At 48.3% G+C, this 24,422-nt stretch overlaps 1 protein-coding gene across 6 annotated transcripts in view; it reads left to right on the top strand.

The window, feature by feature from the left end:
• GRM2 (glutamate metabotropic receptor 2) overlaps window positions 1-24,422 on the top strand; it is a 136,076-nt gene that overhangs the window by 63,300 nt on the left and 48,354 nt on the right. For 3 of the 6 annotated variants that reach the window (XM_053296243.1, XM_053296245.1, XM_053296247.1), the window contains exon 2: window positions 12,161-12,903. In XM_053296243.1, coding sequence (XP_053152218.1) covers window positions 12,433-12,903 — 471 coding nt within the window. In that variant the 5' untranslated portion in view covers window positions 12,161-12,432. Of the gene's footprint in view, window positions 1-8,390; window positions 8,469-9,395; window positions 9,531-12,160; window positions 13,016-24,422 lie in introns of those variants that run through there. The other 3 variants (XM_053296244.1, XM_053296246.1, XM_053296248.1) reach the window with 3 other exon arrangements.

Here is a 24,422-nt window from a genome sequence, read left to right as displayed (position 1 = left end):
ACTAATCTGCTGCCTGAAGGAACTTTGCCTCGTGAAAGGGCTACCCCTGTTTTGGCTGCCCCTTTGGGCAGGACTAGCTAAATGGGTTTAAATGATAGAACAGTAGATTCTGATTGAACATTAGGAGGAGCATCTTACTGGTAAGGGCAGTTTTGACAATGAAGCTAGTTACCTAGGGTGACGGTGGGCTCTCCCTTGCTGGGGTTTTCAGACAGAGGCTGTAAGGGGCGCTCCAGCCCTGGATTTCCTGCATTGAGAAGGAGGTTGGATTGAATGGCCTACAAGGGTCCTTCCCATTTGATGATTCAAAGAAACAAGTTTTTAAAAGAGACTTTAAAAACCTGCACAAATAGGATCCCCACCCAGAAGTGCACCTAGGTAATTTTGGAGCCTGGACCTAAAGGCCTTTGGATCACCCCACCCCGACATGCGAGTTAAGCATCATTGTTTTAACATGTAGATTCCTGAAGGCACAAACCACACCACCCAGGACAACCTAAGAGGATTTGGGGGGCCTCAGAGTGTGTGGAGGCCCTGGACTTTGGCCCTGAAGTCTAGGGGTAAGAGTGCCTCTGTCACCACGTATGTTGGGCCCATCAACGATGTATTTAACATGCTGTTCTAATCAATCATCGAACATCTTATCTTTGTTATGAGTCTTTGATGTCTACAATCTGTAGACAATCTTGGATCATCTCCTCATGTAGGGTCTTAATGGCCCTATAGCGATCTATCTATCTACCTATTCTGTGCAATGTATTATCTTGCTTAGCCTAGTTTGAGAGCCAAGACAAAAGGGTATATTTAACATAACTGACTAACTCCAGTGATTTATGGAGGCCTAGATCATGCTTTGAGGATCATGCCTATGTGCTGAGAAAACATTCTACCTGTTTTTATCCACAGATTTTGAAAGTGTTATTATCTGTTTAAAAACAATTATTGGGTGACAGCTTTAAAGCAAATTGTAGCTGAATTTGCTTGTGAAGAACTGTGGGTTTGATTGACTAATGATTGAAGCAAGAATGAAAACCCACAGAAATGTCCCACGCTATTTACAACACATGCAGGGCCCTTTGAGGCTGAAACTGAGAGATCCCCTTAGCGAAGTGCAGGGGAATGTTTGGAATTCTCCTCCTTGGTTCCTGGAAAGTCTTAGGAGTTAACTGGATTGTTCAATTTTGCATCTTCTTCAAAGCAGATGCCAGGGACAAGTTCTTATCCTCGAGAGCATAAGCTATAAATGTAAACATTAATCACACTTTTGATAAATATCTTTATGCTACAAGAGAGAGAAATGAAAACAAATTTTGAAAGCTAATTATGCTCTTGGTTAACTAACAGCAATGACTGTGACTGCGTGCATGCTTAAGAAAAAGCCATTCCCACTGAAGGAATGTAATATGCTGTATGATACTAACTAATAACAGGCAGTTATCACCACTATTAAATACCATAAATATGAGGCATTTGTAAATCGATAAATATTGGTTGTCAGCATCAAGGTACTAAATAACAAACAAGAAACGGACCCCTTGCTTCCTTATGATTAGATATTGCAGTGTGATTTTGATCTCCTCAGGACTTGGAGTGACAGGCTGAAATCAGGTCTGTGCAGGTAAATTACAGTGATATGCTTATAACCTCCATATAATTTCCCTATTTGTCTTTAGAAGTTTGTCCCCTAAGAGTTCTTGTAATCTGGTCCTCAGAATGCGCATTTTCAAAATGCTCTGGGACAAATGCTAGAAAAATGGAAGAAGGCAGGAGGGGGTTGTGGGAAAGGAGCTCAAAATCAACAAAGAGATTGTGCACACAACCTCACGGGGGGGGGGTGGCTGTGGGGAAGGCAAGAGCTCACCTGCCGTCCCTGAAAGATGAGCAGCCGCCACCCTCCCCTCCACCACACTGTGAGCCCACCCAAGCAGCAGAGTGGCGGAGGAAGATGCTGGGGGCGAGAGAACTTCCCCACCCGCATCCCAAGTGGCCCCAGGGCATGAGCGTGCTGGCTGCTCTCCTTAGAGCAGCTGCCACTCCTTCCCCCTGGCTTGCTGCCGGAAATCATGGCGGGCGGTTTAACCTGGTGGCAGTCACCCAGGTGGTCACGAGCCAAGGTTAAGTGAACCATTGCTTAACCTCCGCTAAATCCCAGGTTGAAAACTCTGGCTTGACGCAGGGGTAGTGCTGCTATCGGTCTCCCGGTGCTTCACACGTTCAGCCTATCTCAGGCTGGGTGGCTGTAGCCTGGGTTAGGCTGCATGTGTGAATACCCTTTAAGATGTTTTTAAGATCCTGCCTAGCATGTCCTCTTTTCGAGGGCCAACAAGTTTCAAAATTCTCATTCTCCCTTGATTCATATACGCTTGGCCACGAGGTCAGACTGATGATGACGGAGAATGTGGGATGTTGTTTGAAGTTTAGGCTTTTTTTTTTTTTTTAACTTCCTTGTTCCAACTTTTCCCTCCATCCCCAGCTGTAGGATTATGCAAAGCGGTAACAGGCATATTCTCTGCCTTGAGCCATTTTTGGAAGGGCGGTATATCAATCAAATAAATAAACAAAATATTGGCAGTGGGCCAGCAGCAGCACCAATGATCTCTATCCTAACTCCCAAGTGACACCATGAGGCACCAAGGGCTAACAAGTTTGGACATTTGACATGACATGCAGTGCAAAGTAGGGAGGTGCACAGAACCAGGCGGGGGCGGTTCGATGGTGCCGAGGGTGCTGCTGTAAGAGTGGGGGAGGGTGCACTTACCCCTCCCTCCGCTCTTCCCCCGCCAGCGCTCCTTTATTCTGAAGTCAATCAGAGTGGCAGAGCACCTCTCTGCAGCCCCGTTGCCCCCATTGTCTGGATACAATTGGAAGTATTCGCTGCACCGGCATGAGTGCACACATGTTGGGTGCATGCATCAGGTGCAGTAGATATTTCCGATTGTATCCAGGCAGGGATGTATTCTGCCACCCCGATCAACTTCGGAATAAAGGAGCGCCGGCAGGGGAAGAGTGGAGGGAGGGGTAAGTGCACCCTCCCCTGCTCTTAAAGCAACACTCCCTGGTGCCATCAGACTGGCAGAACTGGCCACCTTTCGAACCAGTTCAGAGACCCATAAAGGGCCTCCTGACCAGTTCCATGCGCATCTCTAGGAAGGAGATAAGGAAAAATGATGGACAGGCAAGAAGGCAGACAGACTCTCTTGAGAGATTCTAGGTTTTATATTCAAACATAAAATGCAGCTGGCCTTAGATATTTTGTAACCCTAGCTGGAAAATGAAAATGGCACCCACATACACCCTCTTCAGGGAGAAACGTCACATGAACTTTTCATAAATAATATGGAATAACTCAATGGGAGGGAGAGGTGTAATGATTAAAGTGGCAGACTAGGGCCAAATTTAGACATAACATGAAACCGGAGTTAAATGGAGAAGATATTGGAACACTCAAATTAGTGAAACCACATCCGAATTAGTGAAATGTCCAAATTAGTTAAACCACAGTTTCATACCAAAAGTGACCTGTGGTTTGCCTCATCAAACTTCAATTTGAACCTTCAGTTTGCACAAAGGTTCGCCACCGAGACCTCTGGTTCAGCCACCAAAGCATTACATTCGATCCCAGATGCTGCCAAAACCATAGTTTTGTGCTGCAAACATAGAGATGGCGGCATAGACCTGCCCAGGGTAGTGGTTGCTGCTCCGTGGCTGTGGCACTTCTCGCTGGCCGCCTCTCTGAGCCCCAGCCCTCTCCTCCTGTCACTGTCCAGCTATGGAGTTGCCCGGCAACAGGCAACCACATCCCATCCCAAACTTATCAGCCTGACAAGCGGCACAGTCACCCAGGGGCTCTCCATCTTCCCACTCTTTCCCTTGCTCCCCCCACCTGGCAAGCAGGTAGGAAAGGGGACAGGATAACAGGATGGGCACTAAGTGCTTTGCTTCCCAAGAAAGAAGCAACAATTATGTATGTTCACAAGCACTTCAGGTGACAACATAAGCAGGGCACCCCATCTCAGCACCGGGAGGGAAAGAAATGGCTGGAGGGGGCAAGGAGCAACAGCTTGCATTTCACTTTCGCCTCCCACCTCTCTAAAGAAGAAGCAGGCCGCAGGGTCCCATCAGTTTTCTGAAAACCTTCAGTTTTCGTCTGAAGATAATAAGTTATGCATAGCTTCCCATACCTCCCTCTGTCTCTTGCAATGTGTTATTTGCAAATACGGGGAAGAAAATTCTATCCACTGTTGCCTGAGAAAATGGCCTACAGTTGGCTGATAGTGAAGCTCATCCTACAACCCTGTACTGCACACATTCTGTCTACTTACCTTCTGGTTGCCATGGTGACAAGAGCCCTGCTCAGGCACTTGCTATCTGAATACAGTGGGCATATTTTTTATCATGGGGAGAAACCCTCTCTGGCTGCAGTGTTTGCAGACAAATCCCCTACTTGGGGAGAGAAGGGCATGGATCTGGGGCAGCCAGTGGGGTGGTGGTGGTGTGTGTGTGTGTGCGTGTGCATGTGCGCGTGCATGTGTGTGCATGCACGCACAGGGACACTATTAGGCTTGGACCTGGGGGCCCAAGTCTCATAGACGGCCCCTTGATTTTCCCCCAGGGAGAAGAGGGCCCCTTTTATATTTCTGAAATGGTCTGGCCTAGAGTTCTGAACTTTGGAACAGATATAGGACAGGTTATTGGAACTCTGTGAATTTATTTTGAAGAAGATCAGTTAATCCATTGATTTTTAATGATTTTTTGAATTTAAAAAAAGCTTCAAAGAAGTCCTATAAGTGGCTTGGTCCATGGCAGAAAATTACAAACACTTCTGAAACTTAACCCCCACCCCTCACCCCTAGACCGTTATTCAACCCCCATGTGAAGGATTCTGCCCTTTGCCTTTATACAAAAGTGCAACGTGCTTCCCCTTTGCCCAACTCTTTACATTTCCAGAATGGCTGGTCTTAGTGCTCTGAAATTGGGCACACATGTATTCCAAGAATGCAGGACTCTGGGGCTGTTTACACAACTGCATGCATGTGGCCAGGTCGGCAGAGGGGGGAGGGAGGGTCCAACCTACCTTCCGCCAGATGACTGCTCACAGCCCAGGCAGCACATAAGCCACACGCCCACATGACCAATGCTGCCAGAAGCAGCACAGATGACTCTCCATGCTGCTTCCAGTGGCGCTGGTAAACAGAGGCTGGGACTTCTTGTCCCAGCTTCCATAAATCCCAAAGTGCATCGTGCGCTTAGCACAGTGCACTGGTGAACTCCCTCAGGGGACAGGCCCTCTAGTCACCCATCTCTGTGCCAGCTCAGCATGAGCTGCAAGGAACTCACACTGACCCACGATCCCATTTGTGTTTGTGCCCTTAACTTTGGCTAGGAGCAGGGCTGCAGCACTGGGTATAGCACCTCTGGGATCTGTGTGAATCATTACAGTTCTCATGGGCAGCTAAGCCCAGGCTCAAGCCTGGGCTTAGCTGCCCATGTGAACTGCCACAAAAAATTCATTAAAATCACAGGATTGACCAATTTTCTTGAAATAAAAAACACAGAGAAACTGTTCTCATGAGCAGCCAAGCCTGAGAACCGTGAGAACAGTGTCTGTGTTTTTTATTTAAAAGAAATTGGTCAGTTCTGTGATTTTAATGAATGTTTCCCTAGTGTAGTAAAGCTTCTAAGAAGAATAATCTCTATCCATTCACATCTAGTGAAAGTGGAACCAACTGTTACATCTGGAAAAACAAACAACTTTTTTTTGTTACAAATGTACTGTGCTCACATTGGTTTGTGATCCAAAACATCTCTATGAGAACTATGAAGCAAAGGGCATGTGCTGTGGTTTTAATTCCCTCCCTGCCCCCATATGTCCAAGTTGGTTTTGTGTTTGAATTGTGGAGCAAGGGACACTTGTTGTGTTGCAGTTAGTTTGTGAGTGGTCAAGAAGCTGTGTGAATCCACTGAAGCTTGTGCTGCTGCTGCTGCTGCTTCTTCTTCTTCTTCTTCTTCTTCTTCTTCTTCTTCTTCTTCTTCTATGCACTCTGGCCCAGACCTGTGGGTTTGTGGTGAAATGTGTATTTATAGAAAGGATGCTTATTTTGCATGGGGGGGGGGATAAGCTCATTATGTCCAGGGTCCAAAATTACCTAGCTGCAACTCTGGGTGAGTATGGATGTAGCCAGCATGCTCACTTCCCCTCTGTATCTGGGCACACTGTGCACAGATGAGGAATGCCTGAACAGAGCTAAAGAAATTTGGAAAATCTCCCAAACCAATATTTTTTCTCCATTTTAAACAAGGGCAGCAGGACCAACAATCTTAAAATCCAGCACAATAATAATTTAATAATAAACAACTTTATTTGTTAACCACCCCATAACAAATTGTTTTCTGGGCAGTGCACATCAGAGCATTAAAAATATCCAATACATAAGACAAAGCAAATCACAATACAAAGAAAAAGGGTGTGGGGGGGAGAAACTGTGGTGCTCATGCTACAGACATAGGATATTCTGAAATAAAGGGAGGCATCCATTATATTCTGTGGAGTTGGTCTCTTAAATTCAAGACAGTTATTTAAAACAAATGAGGCTCTTTACAATTAGGGACTAGGATTGTCACCGGGACACTTTTTTTCACTTTCTGGCCAGTTTGTTCATTATCACCATCAATGAGAATAAATGGGCAATTTTTGAGTTGCCTGCAAATGAAGGTTAGCTAGTTTTTTTTACCCTCTAGGAAGGAATACAATCTCCAAAGAGCAGTTAGGAAAACTATTTTGTTAAGTCATCACAATATAAAGTAGTTTAAACTGGGGGGAAAGGTATGCTGTTATCACTATTTAAATCTTAATTCTCACAATGTATGTAATTGTTCAGCATTCCTTTCATGGAAGAGTGAATGTAGCCCTACGCAGGAGCTGTGAGGATGCTGTAATTGTGTACTGTGTCCCCCAAAATTTACTGACAAGTCCCATCCCCTCTGTGAAGTGCACTAAAATCTTGCCCCCACTCTCTGTAATTACAGGGTTTGTTTGCATGATGTGTTCTAATCATGGGAAGAATCTCTCCACCACAGGTATATTGCAATAGGAACTGTAGAGAGTGGGACACCGGCTGCTGATGTCCAGAGGGGTTACATCAGCCCTCCCCCATGGACATGGTTTAGGCCGCCGACTCACACACTGTCCAATCACCCATCCTGCCTCTCTTTCCCAGCCACAGCGTGGAATAATGACATTATTGTACTGGCACCTCTTCCCACTGGGACTGATGCAGTGTCATCATTAGACCGCATCACAGCCAGGAAATGGAGGCAGGATGGTTGGCTGGGCAGTGCTTGAGAGGGCAGCACGAGCAGTGTGTGAGTGGGGCCACAAAGGCTAGCAGTGGTGGGGGCCACCTCGTATCTCACCTCAGGGCCACACTCAGTGTCACGACTTGCCTGCTCCAGCAGTATAGTGTTGGTCTCTTCAGACAAACTCTGCAACCGTGGATAGTGAAGGATGGGGTTAAAGAGTATGTCACTGTGAGGACAGGGCTTACAGGCACACTCTTGCAGACTCTGTACTTGGGTACCGCATCTGCAAGTAGAAGAAATGAATGGAGTGGGCTTGTGTTATCAGAGTATCCAAGGAATGGGTCAGAGTTAACCAACCATTAGCTCACAACCTTGTTTTCTGGAGCATATTCTATTGGATGTGGAGGACTAAACTATTTCTAACCAGGCCCAGCACAATAAATCCATCTTATTTGTTTATTATTTCTCTGTGTAAACCGCCCTGAGCCATTTTTAGAAGGGCGGTATAGAAATTGAATGAATGAATGAATGAATGAATGCCTTAGGGACATGTGCCATAAGCTCACATGTCCTTACCCCCTCCAAGTTGGCCAGGGTGATGCTTTTCTCTAATTATGTGTGTGTGATGGGGTTCATCTGAACTGCTCTTCTACTTGCACTACAAATACTAGGTTAACTAACTGTCCTTATCACATATGGTTTACTCAGTCAGAGAAATATCATCTGAACTGGCCCAAAGAGATTCCCCAGAGAACTGGAAAAGGAGCATGTAATTTTTAAAAATGGATGAGAAATGGGAGAAAATTGTTTGGTCAACTACAGAGAGAAAGGGGAGGCAAAGACAGAAAGGTTTTTGAGTAGTATTGCTACCTCAAAATCTGGACATCAGACATAAATCTTCCAATATGGTTTTTATCAAACAGAGGAGCTGCAGAGACTAAGTTGGACTGAGGAGACGTGTCTGGGAGAGCAGAACAGTGGGGATGGTCTGGGGGCAGCAATATCACAGGTAGTGGGCAGAGGGAGGTATGGCGGTGGGAGTTGGGCAGGCTGTTACAGTTGAGGCAATTGAGGCCTGTTCCTTTTTTCAGCTCTTCTCCTAACCCTGTGGCCCCAGGGAGCTCTGAGAACACTCCCTCAAGGATTAGGGTGCTGCTGTTGAATGCCAGGTAGGTAAACACTAAAACATCCCACATCCACGATTTGATTGTGGATGAGCATGCTGACCTGGTATGTATGGCGGAGACCTGGTTGGATGAGCTGGGTGGGTTGGTCTCTCTCAGCTCTGTCTTCCAGGTTTCCTGATCATGCAACAGCCCCGCCTCAAGGGTCGGGGAGGGGGCGTTGCAGTCATCTATCGAGAGACCTTCCCTATTTCCAGATGCGCAAGTGTTTGTCCTTGAGGGTGGGCCTCTGAGATAGGCTGGGGATTCTGCTGGTGTACCGACCACCCCGCTGCACTTCAGTCTCCCTACCTGAGCTGGTGGGGGTGGTCTTGGAGGTAGCCTTGGGTTCCTCCAAACTTATTGTCTTGGGGGATTTCAGTGTCCACCCTGAGACCCCACTGGTATGTGTGGTTCAGGATTTCATGGCCACCATGGCAACCATGGGCCTATCTCAGCTGGTATCTGGCCCTACCCACATGGAAAGACATACTCTGGATCTGTTTTTCCCCAGCCAGGGAATAAATGATCTGGAGGTGGGGGAGTATGAGATGACTCCCTTGTCATGGACAGATCATCATCTGGTGGGGTTTAGTTTGACTGCTCCATCTGCCCTCTGCAGGGGTGGTGGACCAAATAAAATGCCCGCCCACCCCCCGGAGGATTATGGATCCGCTCAGTTTCCAGATAGTCCTTGGGGAGTTTCCAGTGTTCAGAGCTGGTGACTCTGTCGAGATCCTGGTGAATCTCTGGAATGTGGAGAGACAGCCTGGGCTGTTGACACAGTTGCTCCTAAACACCCTCTCCAGCTTGGTGGAGTCCATTCTATTCCTTGGAGCTTCCTCGGAGCTTCGGGCGATGAAACAACTCGGGTGACAGTTGGAACAATGCTGGAGGAAGAATTGTGACTAATCTGACCAAACACGGGCTAGAGCTCATTTTAGGGACTACTCTATCGTGGTGGGGACGGCAAAGAAATGTTTTTTCTATGCCTCCATTGCATCTGCTCAGTGCAGACCAGCAGATCTGTTTCATGTAGCATAGACATTGCTCCACACATCCCCTCAGGTAATGGTGGGGGGATCATCTACAGCCCATTGTGATCAGTTTGCATGTCACTTTGCAGATAAAGTTGCTTGCATCCGTGCTGATTTGGACTCCAGAGTTTTGGCAGTTCCGGCAGACATACCTCTGGTACCATCTGGTCCTATTGTGTTGGATTCTTTTCAGTTGGTGCAGCCTGAGGATGTGGACAAGATCCTAGGCAGTGTGTGAGCAACATCGTGTGCTCTTGACCCTTGCCCTTCATGGCTAATAAAAATGCCAGGGAGGGTACAGGCAGATGGTTGGAGGTGATTATTAATGCTTCATTAAGGGAGGGCAGGATGCCATCGTGCCTCAGGGAGGCAATGGTAAGACCAGTATTAAAAAAGCCTTCCCTTGGTCCCTCCAATCCAGACAACTATAGACCTGTCTCTAACCTCCCCTTTTTGGGCAAAGAGTGTGTGGTGGTGCCCCAGCTGCAGAGGATCTTGGATGATACGGATTATCTAGACCCTTTCCAATCTGGCTTCCGCCCCGGCTATGGGACCGAAACTGCCTTGGTCACTCTAGTGGATGACCTACGCCAACAGGGGGTGTACGCCCCTGTTGTTTTTGCTGGACCTGTCAGCAGCATTTGATACCATCGACCATGGTATCCTTCTGGACCGCTCAGTTCCATGGCAATTGGCCTTTTGGATCCCACAGGGTTGGGTTTTGTCCCCCATGCTGTTTAACATCTACATGAAAATGCGGGAGAGGTCATCCGAGGACTTGGACTGAGTTGTCAGCAATATGCAGATGACACTCAGTTCTATCTCTCCTTGTCACCTGATCCTAGGAAGGCAGCAGTTGTCCTGTATTGGGGGCTGGAGGCCATGATTGGTTGGATGTGGGCTAATAAACTGAGACTGAATCCAGACAAGACGGAGGTAATGTTGGTCAGTAGGAGAGCCAATCAGGATGAGGAGATTTTACCAGTTCTGGATGGGGTTGCACTCCCCTTGAAGGAGCAACTACGCAGCTTGGGGGTATTGCTAGACGAAGCTTTCCTTTTGGAAGCTCAGGTGGAGGTGGTGGCCAGGGGTGCCTTTGCATGGCTTTGGCTAAGGTGCCAGCTGCGTCCCTTTCTTGAGAAGGCAGATCTAGCCACAGTTACCCATGCCTTAGTCATGCCACAGCTGGATTACTGTAATGCGCTCTACATGAGGCTGCCCTTAAAGAATATTTGGAAACTGCAGCTAGTGCAAAATGCGGCAGCTAGGGTTTTATCTGGAGCTGCCCGCTGGGATCACATCGCACCCATCTTGAAAAAGCTGCACTGGCTACCAGATTGTTTCTGGGTCCAATTCAAGGGGCTGTTTTTTACCTTTAAAGCCTTTAAAAGTTTGGGCCCAGGATACCTGAGGGACTGACAGCTCCCAAGGGTTGCTGCCCACTTGATGAGGTCAACTGAGGGGGCTCTGCTCCAGGTGCCGACAATGAGGGAGGCTCGGCTGTCATGCACGTGGGACAGGGCCTTCTCTGTTGCTGCCCCCAGACTCTGGTATGCTCTCCCGGTGGCTATTCACTCCTCGGTCTCCATCACAGTTTTTAGAAAGCGTGTGAAATCTTGGCTTTTTACCCAGGCTTTTATATGATTGTCTCTACTGCTGCTTCTTTGTGGTTTGTATGGTTATCTTATGCTTATATTTTAAATCTTTTTAGTCAGATCTATATTTTTATATTTTAGCTTAATATTTTAATGGTGTAATTTTTATAGTCTTGTTTTAAATTTTGTGTGAACCGCCTTGGGTTTGTTTTAATGAAAGGCAGTATACAAATTTAACAATAAAAATAAATTTTAAAAGGTAGTTTTGACTCCTCCATCCCTGCAGTCCCTCTGTCATTCCATCCACACTTTCTTCTTCTACTGCGGTGAACAGAATTACAGGTGTGTGTGACACAGCAGGTGAGGGACAGAACAGACGATAGAAACCAGAAGACAAATGGACAGCAGGAACCACAGCTGCCATTTCTGTCTCTGCACCTGGAGATGTAACTGTATGTGTTCACATTGTAAGGTGGCAGCTTTGTTTTCTGGTTCCTTTGTAGTTCTTTCCTCTGTGGTTCTCTTCTTTCCATACAATGGCAACTTTCCAGAATCTAGGGATGTTAGATGAAAGTTGGAAAGAAAAGGGACTTTTATTTTGTTGTTCTGGGAAGCTGCAAGATTCTACAAATAGAATGCTCATTGAGTTACATTCTGGATTAAGGGACACTTTAAGATAAGCATTGCCTCTTGAAAATAAAGGACATCTGGTATCTCTTCTCTAATTGTAGCCAGCCAGTAGCAACAACATGTAAAAGAACAAGACATTCACGGCCTGGATCTTAACTGTGTGTGCCTGGGGGACATATTCCCTATGGCTATTCCCATGCACACTGCAAAGCTGATGCCAGTTTACACTGAGCGAATACCATTTTCTTTCTACAGAGCTATTTTAAGAATCTAAGAGCTGTGGAGTGACTGGTTTAGGGATTCCTCAGCAGGAATGTATCACGGCTTATCATAAAGCCACAGATCCAGAAAATCCACCCCCCGCCTTTTTAGGTTGTTTATACTGTAAGTAACTTTCTCTCTCCCCCCTCCCCCCACTTTTCTCTCCCACCTGTAGGAGCTGTGTGTTTCCCTCACCAGAGAGGCTGGGAAAAGTGTAGCCACCGCCAAAGATGATTTCCACTGGGGTACATCTGAAGCTGAAGCTTCCTCAGAGGGGCAACTGAACCCTGTGGTTGAAACAAAGGTGATCCACCCTGCTGGTGACAAATAGGGATATCAATCTGGTTCAGCTGCCCAGAGCAAATGGGAGGCTGTCAGCGACCTTTGCTCTGACTAGGGTGACCTTGTGGTTTGGAGAAGCTTTGGCTGCTCTCCTGAGGCAGTACCATGGCATTCTCTGCCACGCTATGGGTCCTGCTAGTCTACCCTGTTGTGCACCATGGTGACAGCCAGAACCCCAGCTTCAATGTGGCAGCCAAGAAGGAGATCAGCCTGGAAGGTGACCTGGTCATTGGTGGGCTATTCCCAGTTCATGAGAAAGGCAGCCCAACAGAGGAGTGTGGCAAGATCAATGAGCATCGTGGGATCCAGCGCCTTGAGGCTATGCTGTTTGCCCTAGATGAGATCAACAAGAACCAGCATATTCTGCCAGGCATCACATTGGGGGCCCACATCCTCGATACCTGTTCCAAAGACACCTATGCCCTAGAACAATCACTGGACTTCGTCCGTGCCTCCCTCACTAGAGTGGACGGCTCTGAGCACATCTGCCCCGACGGGTCCTACGCCATCCATGATGATGTACCTACAGCTATCACAGGGGTTATTGGGGGCTCCTACAGTGACGTCTCCATCCAGGTACCATGGACAAAAAGGAGAAAGATGGTGTGGATTCAGAGTATGGGGTTTGGGATTGGAAGACATTATGGTTGGGGTCTTGTGATAGGAGAAATTGCACATTGATTGTAAGGTAAGGAAACTGGGGCTGGGTTTTTCCTATGAGATATAGAGCCTGGAGGACTGACAGCCAGTTGTGAAGGCTACGGCCTTGGCAAAGTGATATGGGAACACAACTAGCAAAGGAGGCATTCAGTTATTTCCTCTCAAGAAATTAATGTAGCATTGTAGGGTGAGATAAAGAGGCTATTCTCACCCAGCCCACTTTCGAGTGATTGTGAGAACCACCGGGCTTGCAAATGAGCCCGGTGGTTTAGCTGTGGCTAGCCCACCTAAATACCCCTCCCCTAAAATGAGGTTAGTGGAGAGAGTGCTCCACTAAACCCGTTTCTGGAGACCCCCAACCAGGAGACTCCTGACCAGGCTAAAACAAGCCTCCCAGAGTCAGGGGTCTCCCCAGAATGGGACTTCTAGGGGCTGGGTGGCCCCCAATCTCCACAGCCCCAACTGGCTCCATGACAGATCCATGACAGATCGTGTGGGTGGCTGATCCGGCTGCCCAGGGAGGGTTGGATGCTTGTGTGTTGGGAGAGCAGGTCAAGCCCGCTCTCCCTGCCAGACTCCTTCCAGCTCTCCATACTGCTCATGTGGAGAGCCTCAAAGTATGTAAAGTGCTTTGAATATCGCCATTGCCATCATGATGACATACATCATCATGTGGATAATGATGATGACCATCATCTACATATCTCTGGTTTTAATCCGGAATCAGCGGTCTGGATCAAGCACTAAAACCACCCTAACAATCCTGTGAACATCCTGTCTATAGTGTATTAGAGTCATTAGGGTTGCTCCTTCACTAGTCATTTTCTCTGAAATTGCCATCCTTTGTTCAGTCACTTTTATGAAGAATCCATAGAATAACAGAACATAGCACCATAGAGTTAAGCCATTAGACTTATTCCTGTCCTTTGGGGAAGCTGTGAACAAGTCTTTGCCCTCTTCATTGTGGCAGCCCTTCAGGTGTTTGAAGAGTGCTGTCATGTCCCCTCTCAGTCTTCTCTTCTCCAGACTAAGCAACAAAACATAAGCATACCCAGTTCCTTCAACCTTTCTTCATAGGGTTTTCCATTCCTCATGATTTTAGGGCCCTCCTCTGAACCCATTCCAGTTTGTTTGCATCCTTCTTAAAGTGTGTGGTGCCCCAAACTGGAAACAGTATTCCATGTGAGGTTTGATTATTGCAGAATAAAGTGGAACTCTTACTTTTCTAGACTTGGAAGTGATGATTCTATTTATGCAGCCTAAAATTGCATCAGTCTGAAATTGCTCCCACCCCATCACACTGCTGACTCATGTTCAGGTGGTGATTGACTACATTCCCAAGATCCTTTTTGCTTGTGCTACTGCCAAGCTAGGTATCTCAATCCTGTATCTGTGCATGTCTAAGTGCAGAACTTTGCATTTGCTTTTGTTGAATATCATTTTGTTATTTTCAGCTTCATTTTCCATTCTACCAAGGTCATTTTGAATTTTATTTCTGTCTTCTGAGGTGTTAACTATCCCTCCCTTTTGTGTCATGTTCATCTACAAATTTAATGAGCATTCTTGCCACCCCTTCAAAATTGACAAGGTTGACAAAAATGTTGAAAAACTCAGGACAGGGTGGCACCCCACTCAAAACCTGCCTTCAGTTTGATGAAGAACCATTAATAAACACTGAGTATGATTTTCCAATCAGTTGTGAATTTAACTGATGATATTATCATCTGACCCACATTTGATCAGTTTGCTAATCAAAGTTTCATCAGGAACTTTGTCAAATGCTTTGCTGAAATTAAGATGTTATGGTAACAGTGTTCCCACAATCCATGAAGCTAGTAACTTGATCAAAAAATGAGATAAGATTAATCTTGCAAGATTTATTTTTGATAAAGCTATGCTGTCTTCTACTAATCACTGTAATCCAGATTCATTATTGTCAGATCATTGCAGTCAAGGTCTTCTGAGTTATCCTTTCGTGTGTGTTCTCAGATCTGAATTGTGATGCTCTTTCTCCCTAATTAAATAGAATTGTAGTCCCTGGATATCCACTGTGAACAGGTGAAGTACTATTAAGGCTTTTCAGAGCTCCTATTTCTTTAAATAAACACTTTGTTTTTGCAGGTTCAAGTGGTTTTATTGCTTCCTCTTGATCCCTGCTGGGGGACTAATGATGAATTGACCTTTAACTGCTGCTTGAGTACTGTCTCTCTCTTGCTCCCATGTCAGTTTCTGTTTCTTCTGGCTATGAGAGGGAAGACTTGTGGCATTATTTGTTTTATCTTTTTTTAAAAAAATAGCAAAACAACACTGTATTGTGATTTCACAAAAGAAAACATAAGAGGAAATAATTAATTAAAGCCTTCCTTATGAGAATATAAATTGTGTGGGGACAATTCAATAATTCATGATTAATACACTGATTAATATTCATTTGGCATCTTTGGGGAAATTTCCCCCCTTTTATCTTGGCTTTTTGGTGCTGTGTCATTTTTCTCTCCTTCCTTTTCCTGGTAATTCAAGGGGCAGGTACGAAACAATTCATCACTAACCCCCCATGCATATTCAGTAGGAAGCAATAGGACCAGCTGAACCTGCAAGCAATACACTTTTTAATGAAGTGGCCAGGGACCCTTGGTGAACAGGATTTACTTGTGAGTAAACATTATAGGAGGATCTTATCCATGGAGAAGTGCACTGCTGGGTAGTATCGCACGATAATTACATGCTATGTGGAAACAGCACTAAAGGGCTCCAATGTGGTTGGAAGAAACCCCAGTTTCAAGAAGTGAATATGCTGTTCACAAAAAAACTTTCATCAGAGTCTACAAGTATTCATTAGACAAACTATGGATGCAATTCTATGCACACTTATTTGGGATTGAGTCCCATGGAACTGTTCTGAGTAAACAAGGATAATATTGTGCTGTGAGTGTATAGCAGACAGACCTCTCCTTTATATGGAAACAGTGGAGGCTAGTTTGGACAAGTGCCACCTGGAACACACAATCAGGATGGGATCACACTGACCGCATGCCTGCACTGATGTTAAGAAGTCCTGATGTACTCTCAGGGTGTACCTTAGTTGCATGAAGCGATGTTCATTTGAATTGCCCCTCTAGAGGCACTACAAAACCCATCTTAAACAGGGTTTTGGTGCCCATGTCGAGAGGTGATTCAGATGAAATCCCCCACCCATGGCTAAAGGATGCATGTCCTCTTGTGACATCAGGGTGGGCACATTCTTGGCATAACCCCATCCTGACTAAGTGTCGCAACCAACTTTCAGCTAAACTGACCCTGAGATGGTGCAAGGGGAAGTTGCTCTGACTGTCTTTGTCCTATGGTTCAACACAGAACAAGCCTCTCTTGATTACATCATGCTTTGAAAGCCTACCTCTTATATCAAAGGTTGGATGCTATTTCAACACCGCATAGCTCTGTAAAACCTACATGGATCCCATTATTTCAGGTGCTACAGCTCCAAAATGTCTCTGGTCTGGGATAATTGAATTATAAACCTAAACTATCCCAAGTGCCAGGAAATCATTACTAAGCTCTGGGCATTCTTCTATGGGAATTTGAGCCCTATGAATCCCAAGACAAACCATCGAGCCAGAAGGATCATGGCAAGATGCGAGAGAAGGGAGAAGTGACACAGAGCTTTACTTTAAGTGTTTGTCTTCATTGGGTGGGACTGTGGCATCACATGGATGGCTGTACCAGACACAGGATAACCTTGGGAGCAAGAGCATGAAGCAGGTGCTAGGTCTGGCCTCCCCGTTAGAGGGAACCCTCCGCAAAGTGGCCTCTGGTGGGGTCCTCCACTGGGTGGGCTGGGCTCTCTCCCCATGTTGTGGAAGCCAGTGTGTGCTCATCCTCCTTGGTAGGTCAGCAGTAGCAACAGCAGCATTTTATCCAGCATTTGCCACCTGCCGTGATTTCCACCATTGCCACCACCATCCACAATGCCTCACATACATACTGTTCCCACCAAGCTACAATGCCATGTAGCTTCTTGGCTCGCCTACTGAGCAAGAAAGAAACCTGCAGCCACCACCATGCCCAATGCACCCCAGGGGGCCAGGGAAGACACTAGGAGTGAGCTCCCTCCGGGCACCTGAGCTTTGGCAGCTGCCCAAGGGTGCCTTGTTTGGGACAGTATAAGAGATGGCCACTGGGGAAGTTAGCTCAGGACTTTGGATATGTTGGGAAGAGAGAAATTCACATCTAAACTGAGTGTGCCGGCTTCTTCTGTGTGCCCCGCATTGGGGGGTGTTTCCAAATGTCCTGGCTTTGCATTATTGATGTTTCCAGAGATGCCATGAAAAGGATAATAATCACAGCCTGACTCACATACCTGCACAGGGAATAAAGAGGCCTTTTTATAGCCCAGCCTGGCCGCCACCTCTGCTTCTGGATTCCTCCCTCCCTCCAAAAGCTGCGCCTGATGCCAGGCTTGCTAACGCAGGGACCATATCCCAGAGCCTTCCTATGACAGAGTAATTAGCTGCTGCTCCTGAGAAGCCCTAAGGATGTATTAATGCTATAATTAATGCAAATTAATATATCATTATCATGTTCAGAGCCCATTGCCGGGAGAGAGGATTGAGTGTCGCTAACTATCTCATTTGCAAAGAGAGGCAAGGTTTTCCCGTTGCCAAGGCTTTGCCGTTAGATCTCTGGCCTGTTTCCCCAAAGTAGAGCACGATGGGAGGGATGGCTGTCTCTTCAGAGCAGGCCTATCGCCTTCCATGGGGGACTCACTTATTCAGCAGCGCTGCTGTCTGAGGAAGGCCTGCCTCAGCAATGCCAAGGCCAACGCGTTTGGTCCCCTCCCCATTCAGTTCCCTGCTGAGCCCACATCCTCCAGCTCCTGCTGTTGAGCTCTGACACCTCATGCTGTGTTTGCCTCAGTCTCAGATTTGACCCCAATTCCTGTGGGCAGGGAGACCACAGGATCCCTCTGAAGGCACCTGAGACCATTGCCATCTGTCACTGAATTTCAGGAGCTCTCCTAGAGACGTGCCAAGGCAAACTCCTCCTCCTCCACCCCCCCTTCTCCTTCCCTCATCTAGTGCCATTAGAGTGCACAAGACACAGGCTGCTGGAACCGGGTCTGGCATGATGGGAATTTCTCAAAAGCTGCGGGGAAGGGGGGCTGTCAATCACAAAGCAAGTCTTTGTGGGCATTTTTATTAGGTGGTTGTGCACTGGCTTTACAGCATATGTAACTATCTCATGTATCCAGGCTGGGGATCCAGCTGGCAGAACAGCATGATGGGAGCTCAGCTGGGCTCTGCAATTGTACTGCTGAACTAGAGGTTGAGGACAGAGCCAGTGCAGTGATCTTCCAGGCCACACTCCATTGCAAGTATTGGAAAGTACTTGAGGAGTACTGAACTGTAGCTCAGTGGTAGAGCACACAGGCACAAGGTCCCAGGTTCAATCCCTGGCATATCCAGGTAGGGCTGGGAAAGACACCTGCCTGAAACTCTGGAGAACCGCTGCCAGTCAGTGTTGACAACACTGATAGATGAGCCAATGGTCTGACTTAGTAGAAGGCATCATCATATATTCTTAACATATCACATGATTCCACTCACTTTCTGCTACTTTAGCAATAGTGAGAGTTGCAGAAACAGACTATGATATGCTTCCTTGTTCCCTTCCTGGACCTTCCACACAATATATATGTTTTCCTTCAGACATTCCTCCTCACAGACTCCCACTATGCAGGACGCTTTCCAGATTAGGCGCTCAACAGCAGCAAAATGCCTCTGTTCAGGCAAATTGCATTCAAAACGTAAATAGCAAAGCGCCCAGCAGGGGGAGCAGTCTCACGAAAACAAACAACCTAAAAAAACAGCAACTTTTAAACGCTGGATATACAATATTATAGTGCTATATCACAACGATTAAATTTGAAACAAGGCATTGGGAATATGAACAGCACCCTGCTGTCAGCGTAGGGACAGCATAGGGTGTCGCAACACAGGAAGTGCGGAAACATACTTCAGAGATACATCGTGACCCTGTTGCAGGGTCTAATCTGGAAAACACCCAGAAGAAGATATGGTGTAACACCCCACCCCTTTAAAAGGTTTAAGTGATGTTCCTTTGAATCAGGGACATCCTGATTCTTCCCCTTTGGGGAAGAAGACAGAAAAACACAACCCTTTCTAGGAGGCTACAGGATGAGGGGAGGTTTGTAGTAAGCAGTTGTGGTATTTTTCTTTTGAAAAATTCATAGGAGACAAAGAGGGATGATAAAGCATGGGGGGGGGAATGTCGGGGGAAAGAGGATGTGAACAAGGTGGAAACTTAGAACACAGGGTTTTTACAAGGAAAAGGAGCAGGAGACAGGAAAAGAATGGGGGGAGACAGGACACAGAGGAAGTAAGCGGAGTTTATGATCAGTTCTTAGATCTGTTTAATATAGCCATGGTGGAGGAGAAAAGTGCCCATGTAGGTCTTTTTCTTTCTTTGATAGCGCTGTGGATAGACAAAGTGAAAAAAGGAAGCACGATACAGAAGAATATATAGTTAAGCAGGATAAACAGCCACTTAGATAAAGGAATCATTAGCTGAATTGACAGCCCCAAAGGTGGGTACACACAAAGCAGGGCAAAGAGTTATACAAAGTGAGCGAGGGATGGATGGCAAGATAATTAGGCAGCTTATTAAAAAGATAAGCAGATAAATTGGCTACAGCAGTGGCCCTTCTCCATAGAGCTCTGCAGTGGTGGCGATAACACAAAGGCATTTATTAATAATCCTGGGCGTCTCTCACTCACTGCTGTCCCCTGTGCTTTGTGTCCCCTCCAGGCAGGAAGAAACCAGAGTGCTCTCTGTCTCTGATTCTCTCCCTCAAGTCCCCTGGGGCTGGCATAGAAAGCTACAGATTTGATCCAGCTGAGACACTGTATTTCTAAAGCAGGCAATGGATTAACACCGTCCCTGCTTCCCTCCATCCCTGCTCAGCTCTCCCAGGAATGGGTCGGCAAAGGCTGTTTGAACAGAAAAGACTCCCTTGCAGCAGTGTGTGTGTGTGTGTGTGTGTGTGTGTGTGTGTGTGTGTGTGTGTGTTCCCCCCACCACCCACCCACCCTCAGTATTTTCTTCTTCTTATGCCTGCCTCATATCATGACGGAGCTAATTAAACTAAAACACTGACCCGCAAACAACCCTTCAAGCAGGCAGCCATTTGTCCTTTCATATTGTCATTGTGATCTAAGGAAAGCGAGTCAGCACAGCATAAGGAGCATAGTACAGGGCAGGGGTCAGGAAATGTTGGCTCAGTTCACCAGCCACACCATATTTTACTCAACAGATGGTTCCTTGAGCTATGTCGGTACATTACTCATCAGGCATCGTTTTTTACTCATTGCGGACAATTAGACTAGAGGATTTCCTGAGCCCTGGTCCAGGGTCAGAGGAGGACAAGAGGCCAGTTTCACAGTAACATTGTATACCCATGGCATGGCTTCTGTTAGTATCCCTAGATATGCTTGCATGTGAAAATGTTGTCAAAATGGGTTCATCCATGCAACTTGTCGTGTGAATCAGAGCTATCCAGTCTCATCTCAAGAGACTGCCTTTTGAGTAAAACCTATCTATCTATCTATCTATCTATCTATCTATCTATCTATCTATTTCTCTTGGGTGTACCTGTTGCTAATCCTATGAGTGGCAGCTCTTGCAAGAGTTCGTGAGCAGCTGCCAGATAGTGATGGAGACAGGCAAGAGGGAAGAAAATGGTGTTGGTGGCTGCAGCCAGGCCGAGGCCCAGTGGGTGGGGGGCGGACAGCCAATGGACTGGCAGGGAGAGAAAATGGCAAGTGTGGGCGGGCAGAAGAAGTCAGCTGAGGCGGGGTGAGAAGAAAACAACAATGGTGGCAGGCAGGGGGAAGCAGTGGCGGGGGGATGCAGTGGCGGGTGGGCAAGGGGGAACAGCAGTGGGCGGGTAAGGGAGAAACGGCAGCAGGTGGGTAGGTGGGGAGAAACGGTGGCGGGTGGGTAATAAGGGAAAACGGCGGTGGGCAGGTGGGTGAGGAAAACAGCAGCAGGGGCGGGGGGGGGGAGTGGCGGGAACTAGAGGCTCAGTTGCTCTGTGCCTGGCCCAGCCAGTTTAAAATATTTCACCTATCTGTGCCCAAAGGAAACCACCTGAGAGCTCTTTAATAGAAGCCAAGCCTAACATTGAAACTGACGGGTTCAGATGCAACAGCTAACCACAGTTGAAGATGGCCACGGTTCCAATTCTTAACTCCAAATTATGCCACAGACATTCATCAAACACCCACCAAACTCCAGTTACAGGAGAGGGGAGCCCCTTCCTGTTGCTTGGCCTCTAAAGTTGATCCCAGCCAGCTCCACAGCCTGACTGTGGGCAAAGTGTCCACAGCTCGGCCCTTTAAATGCCCTGCCATGCCAGTGCTGCCCGCTCCTGCAAGTAGCCCATACCCTGAAAGCACCACACAAGCATGAATTTTTCAGGCAATATTGGTACCAGGGAGGTGGGATCCCGCTTTCATTAGGGGAGGGGAGGGGGAAATCCACATTTGCTAGTATGGGATATGCAGATGGGGGAGGGCAAAGGATGCTGGGGGGTCTGTCCCACCATAACCAGGAAAGAGGTCACGACGGGTGACCCTGGCAAAGCAGTCCATGCAGAGCCATCCGAAATCTGCTATCTGACAGCTTGCTGCTGAGCAGGCTAGCCCTCTCAGAGGGCCAGTCTACTGGTAATATGGCTGGGTTGTGCCTGTTGAAGGGCAAGTCCCACCACACAGACTGTAAGCTCATGGGCTGAGCTGCCCACTTAACCACCAAAGAACCCAAAGGGGCCCCGCTTTATTGGGGCCCCCAACTCTCTATGGTAAAAAAAAAATAGAACTGATTATCCACCCTCTCCCCCAAATCCCTCTGAAACCTTGAATGCATCCCAGAGGAGATCCTGACACCCCATATGCCATTGCCTGGCCATGTGCGCAGCTGTGGAGTGGGCCAATGGGACAGACATTTACACAAACTTGAAACTCCTAGGTCTGCTCCTTCTGTGCACAGTATACAGTTGTGGGGAATTGCAGGAGAGGGCATTTTCCTTTTCTCCCCAAACTCTGGGCAGTGGGGTTGACTGCAAGGGCTGCAGGTGAGGGCGCACCTGTGCACAGGTGCAGATGGCCAGGTGGAGGCATGTTTCAGCAGCAGTTTGGCCACTGTCCCTGGGATCAGGAAAGCAGGGATACCCCTGCCCACGGCTTCCCAGCATGCAGCAACCCAGCATAGCTCTACTTAGATGACCCAGGATCTGACACTTGTGTGAGTGGACGCAGTCCGTGTGGACTTTGGCACCCTTCCTTATCACATAGGAAGAATCATTCCCAAAACTTCAGCACCCTTTGTTTGTTAAAATATATATATATATATATAGAACAGATTCCCCCCAAACCTCCCCACCCTCTTCCCCTGTGCAGACTTTCATATACTTAGAGGACACCTTGATGCTCCATGTGTCATTGCCTGGATGTGTCATTGCCTCCATGTGTCATTGTCTCCTCCCCCCATGTGCGGGGGGTGGGGGGAGGAGACACTGGGACAGACCTTTAAACCCAATCATAATGCTGGGTCCCAGCCCGTCATCACGCCACATGCAGATCTGTAGGCGCAGGAAATCGCGGGAGAGGTTAACCTCTCATTCTCTGTTCACCCTGGGACAGCGGGGTGGCCATTCCAGGGCAATGGTAATGGTGCACAGGTACACATGGGTGGGCTGGCTGTCAGGGGGCACAGTTTTGCAGCAGCTTGTCTGCAGTCACCAAGACTTGTCTGCAGTTTCCAGGGTGTGCCTCCCAGCAGCTCGCCTGCACACAGCAACCTGGCTCTATTTAGAGCACCCATGGCCTGACACTCTTATGAGGGAGATGTTAGTGGGGAAAGGGGAATGTTTTGCTGCCTGTATTCATTTCAGATTTGTCTGGGCAATTATCTCCTCTCCCCTCTGTTGGTCCTTCTCATGAGTTGTCTGGAGGTATCCCCATGGCCTGTCCAGGGGCATAACTATGGGGGGGCAGGGGGGCACGTGCCCTGGGCGCCACCCTGGCGGGTCACACGGGGGGCGCCAAAAAGTGGCTCCCCCCCGCACCTCCCTGGATCGCCCACCGAGTGTGGCAGCAGGCGTGTGGCGGTGTGCGTGCGGCGGCATTGGCGATGGCCTGTAGTGGGCTGAGCGGCGGAGCGGCGGGTCACCCGCAGCATTGATGATGGCCTGTAGTGGGCCAAGTGGCGGATCGCCCGCCGAGGACTACTGCAGAGCGGCGCCGAGCCTGCCTGCTGGCCCGGCACCACTTCCCAACTGCGCGGTTGGCAGGTTGGCTGCGCGGTTGGCTCGGCGCGGCTCTGCAGTAGTCCTCGGCGGGTGATCCGCTGCGCCGCCGCTCGGCCTGCTACAGGCCATGCCAACGCCACGGGCGACCCGCTGCGCCACCACTCGGCCCACTACAGGCCATCGCCAACGCCGCGGGCGACCCACCACGCCACCACTCGGCCCGCTACAGGCCATCGCCAACGCCGCCGCACGCCCACCGCCGAATCGCCACCACCGCCGGCGATCTGCTGCCTGGGGGGCGCCGCTGCCAGGTATGTGGGGGTCGAGGGGGCGGCGGGGGGGGCACCATTTCAGGGCCGGCTAGCCCTGGGCGCTGTTTCCCCCCGATACGCCACTGGGCCTGTCCCTCTCATGCCTGGCCAATACACCCCAGGTTGGGTGGCTGTATCTTTGAAAAAGGATTTCAGTTCTCCCAGTACTGACCCAGGTGACTAGCCTTGATCATGAGTAAGCCTGGGGGCATGAACCCACCCCCCAAGGGGAAGGGGCTGGGGCCCCATTCCTCAACCTTTATCTGAAAAGAATAGAACATGGCTGCTCAGGAATCTCTGCTGGGGGGCTGCCTTTCAAACCCTACCAACAGCACCACAACCCAAGCCATTTGCATGGATGCTGGCATCACCCCTGGGGGCACGAGTAGGCGTGCATATCTCCACATGGGTGGGCAGGCTGACATAAGAACAGAAGAACAGAAGAACATATTTTTTTGCAACAGCTTGGCCATGCTACCCAAGATGTGGAAAAGCTGTCTCTGGGGTACCTCTCCCCATGGCTGCCATCCAGAAAGCAACCTTGCTCTGTTTAGAGGTCCAATGGCCTGACACACTCATGAGGGAGCTGTCTGTGGGAGAAGGGGACACTTTCAGAGGCGTAACTAGGGAAAACGGCGCCCGGGGCAAGCATTGAAATGGCGCCCCCCCGCACCCCCAACATACTACATTATACTTAGGTTTTTCCTCACAAGTGCCCGCTGCCGCCGCCAAGCCAGGCCACTGGCTGGCCGCCAGGCGCCAGCAAAGCAATGGGGGGGGGGGGCGGGGGCGGCGCG

The sequence above is a fragment of the Hemicordylus capensis genome, chromosome 2 (genome assembly GCF_027244095.1).
Source record: "Hemicordylus capensis ecotype Gifberg chromosome 2, rHemCap1.1.pri, whole genome shotgun sequence".
NCBI lineage: Eukaryota > Metazoa > Chordata > Lepidosauria > Squamata > Cordylidae > Hemicordylus > Hemicordylus capensis.
This window is presented reverse-complemented; position numbering and strand designations above follow the sequence as displayed.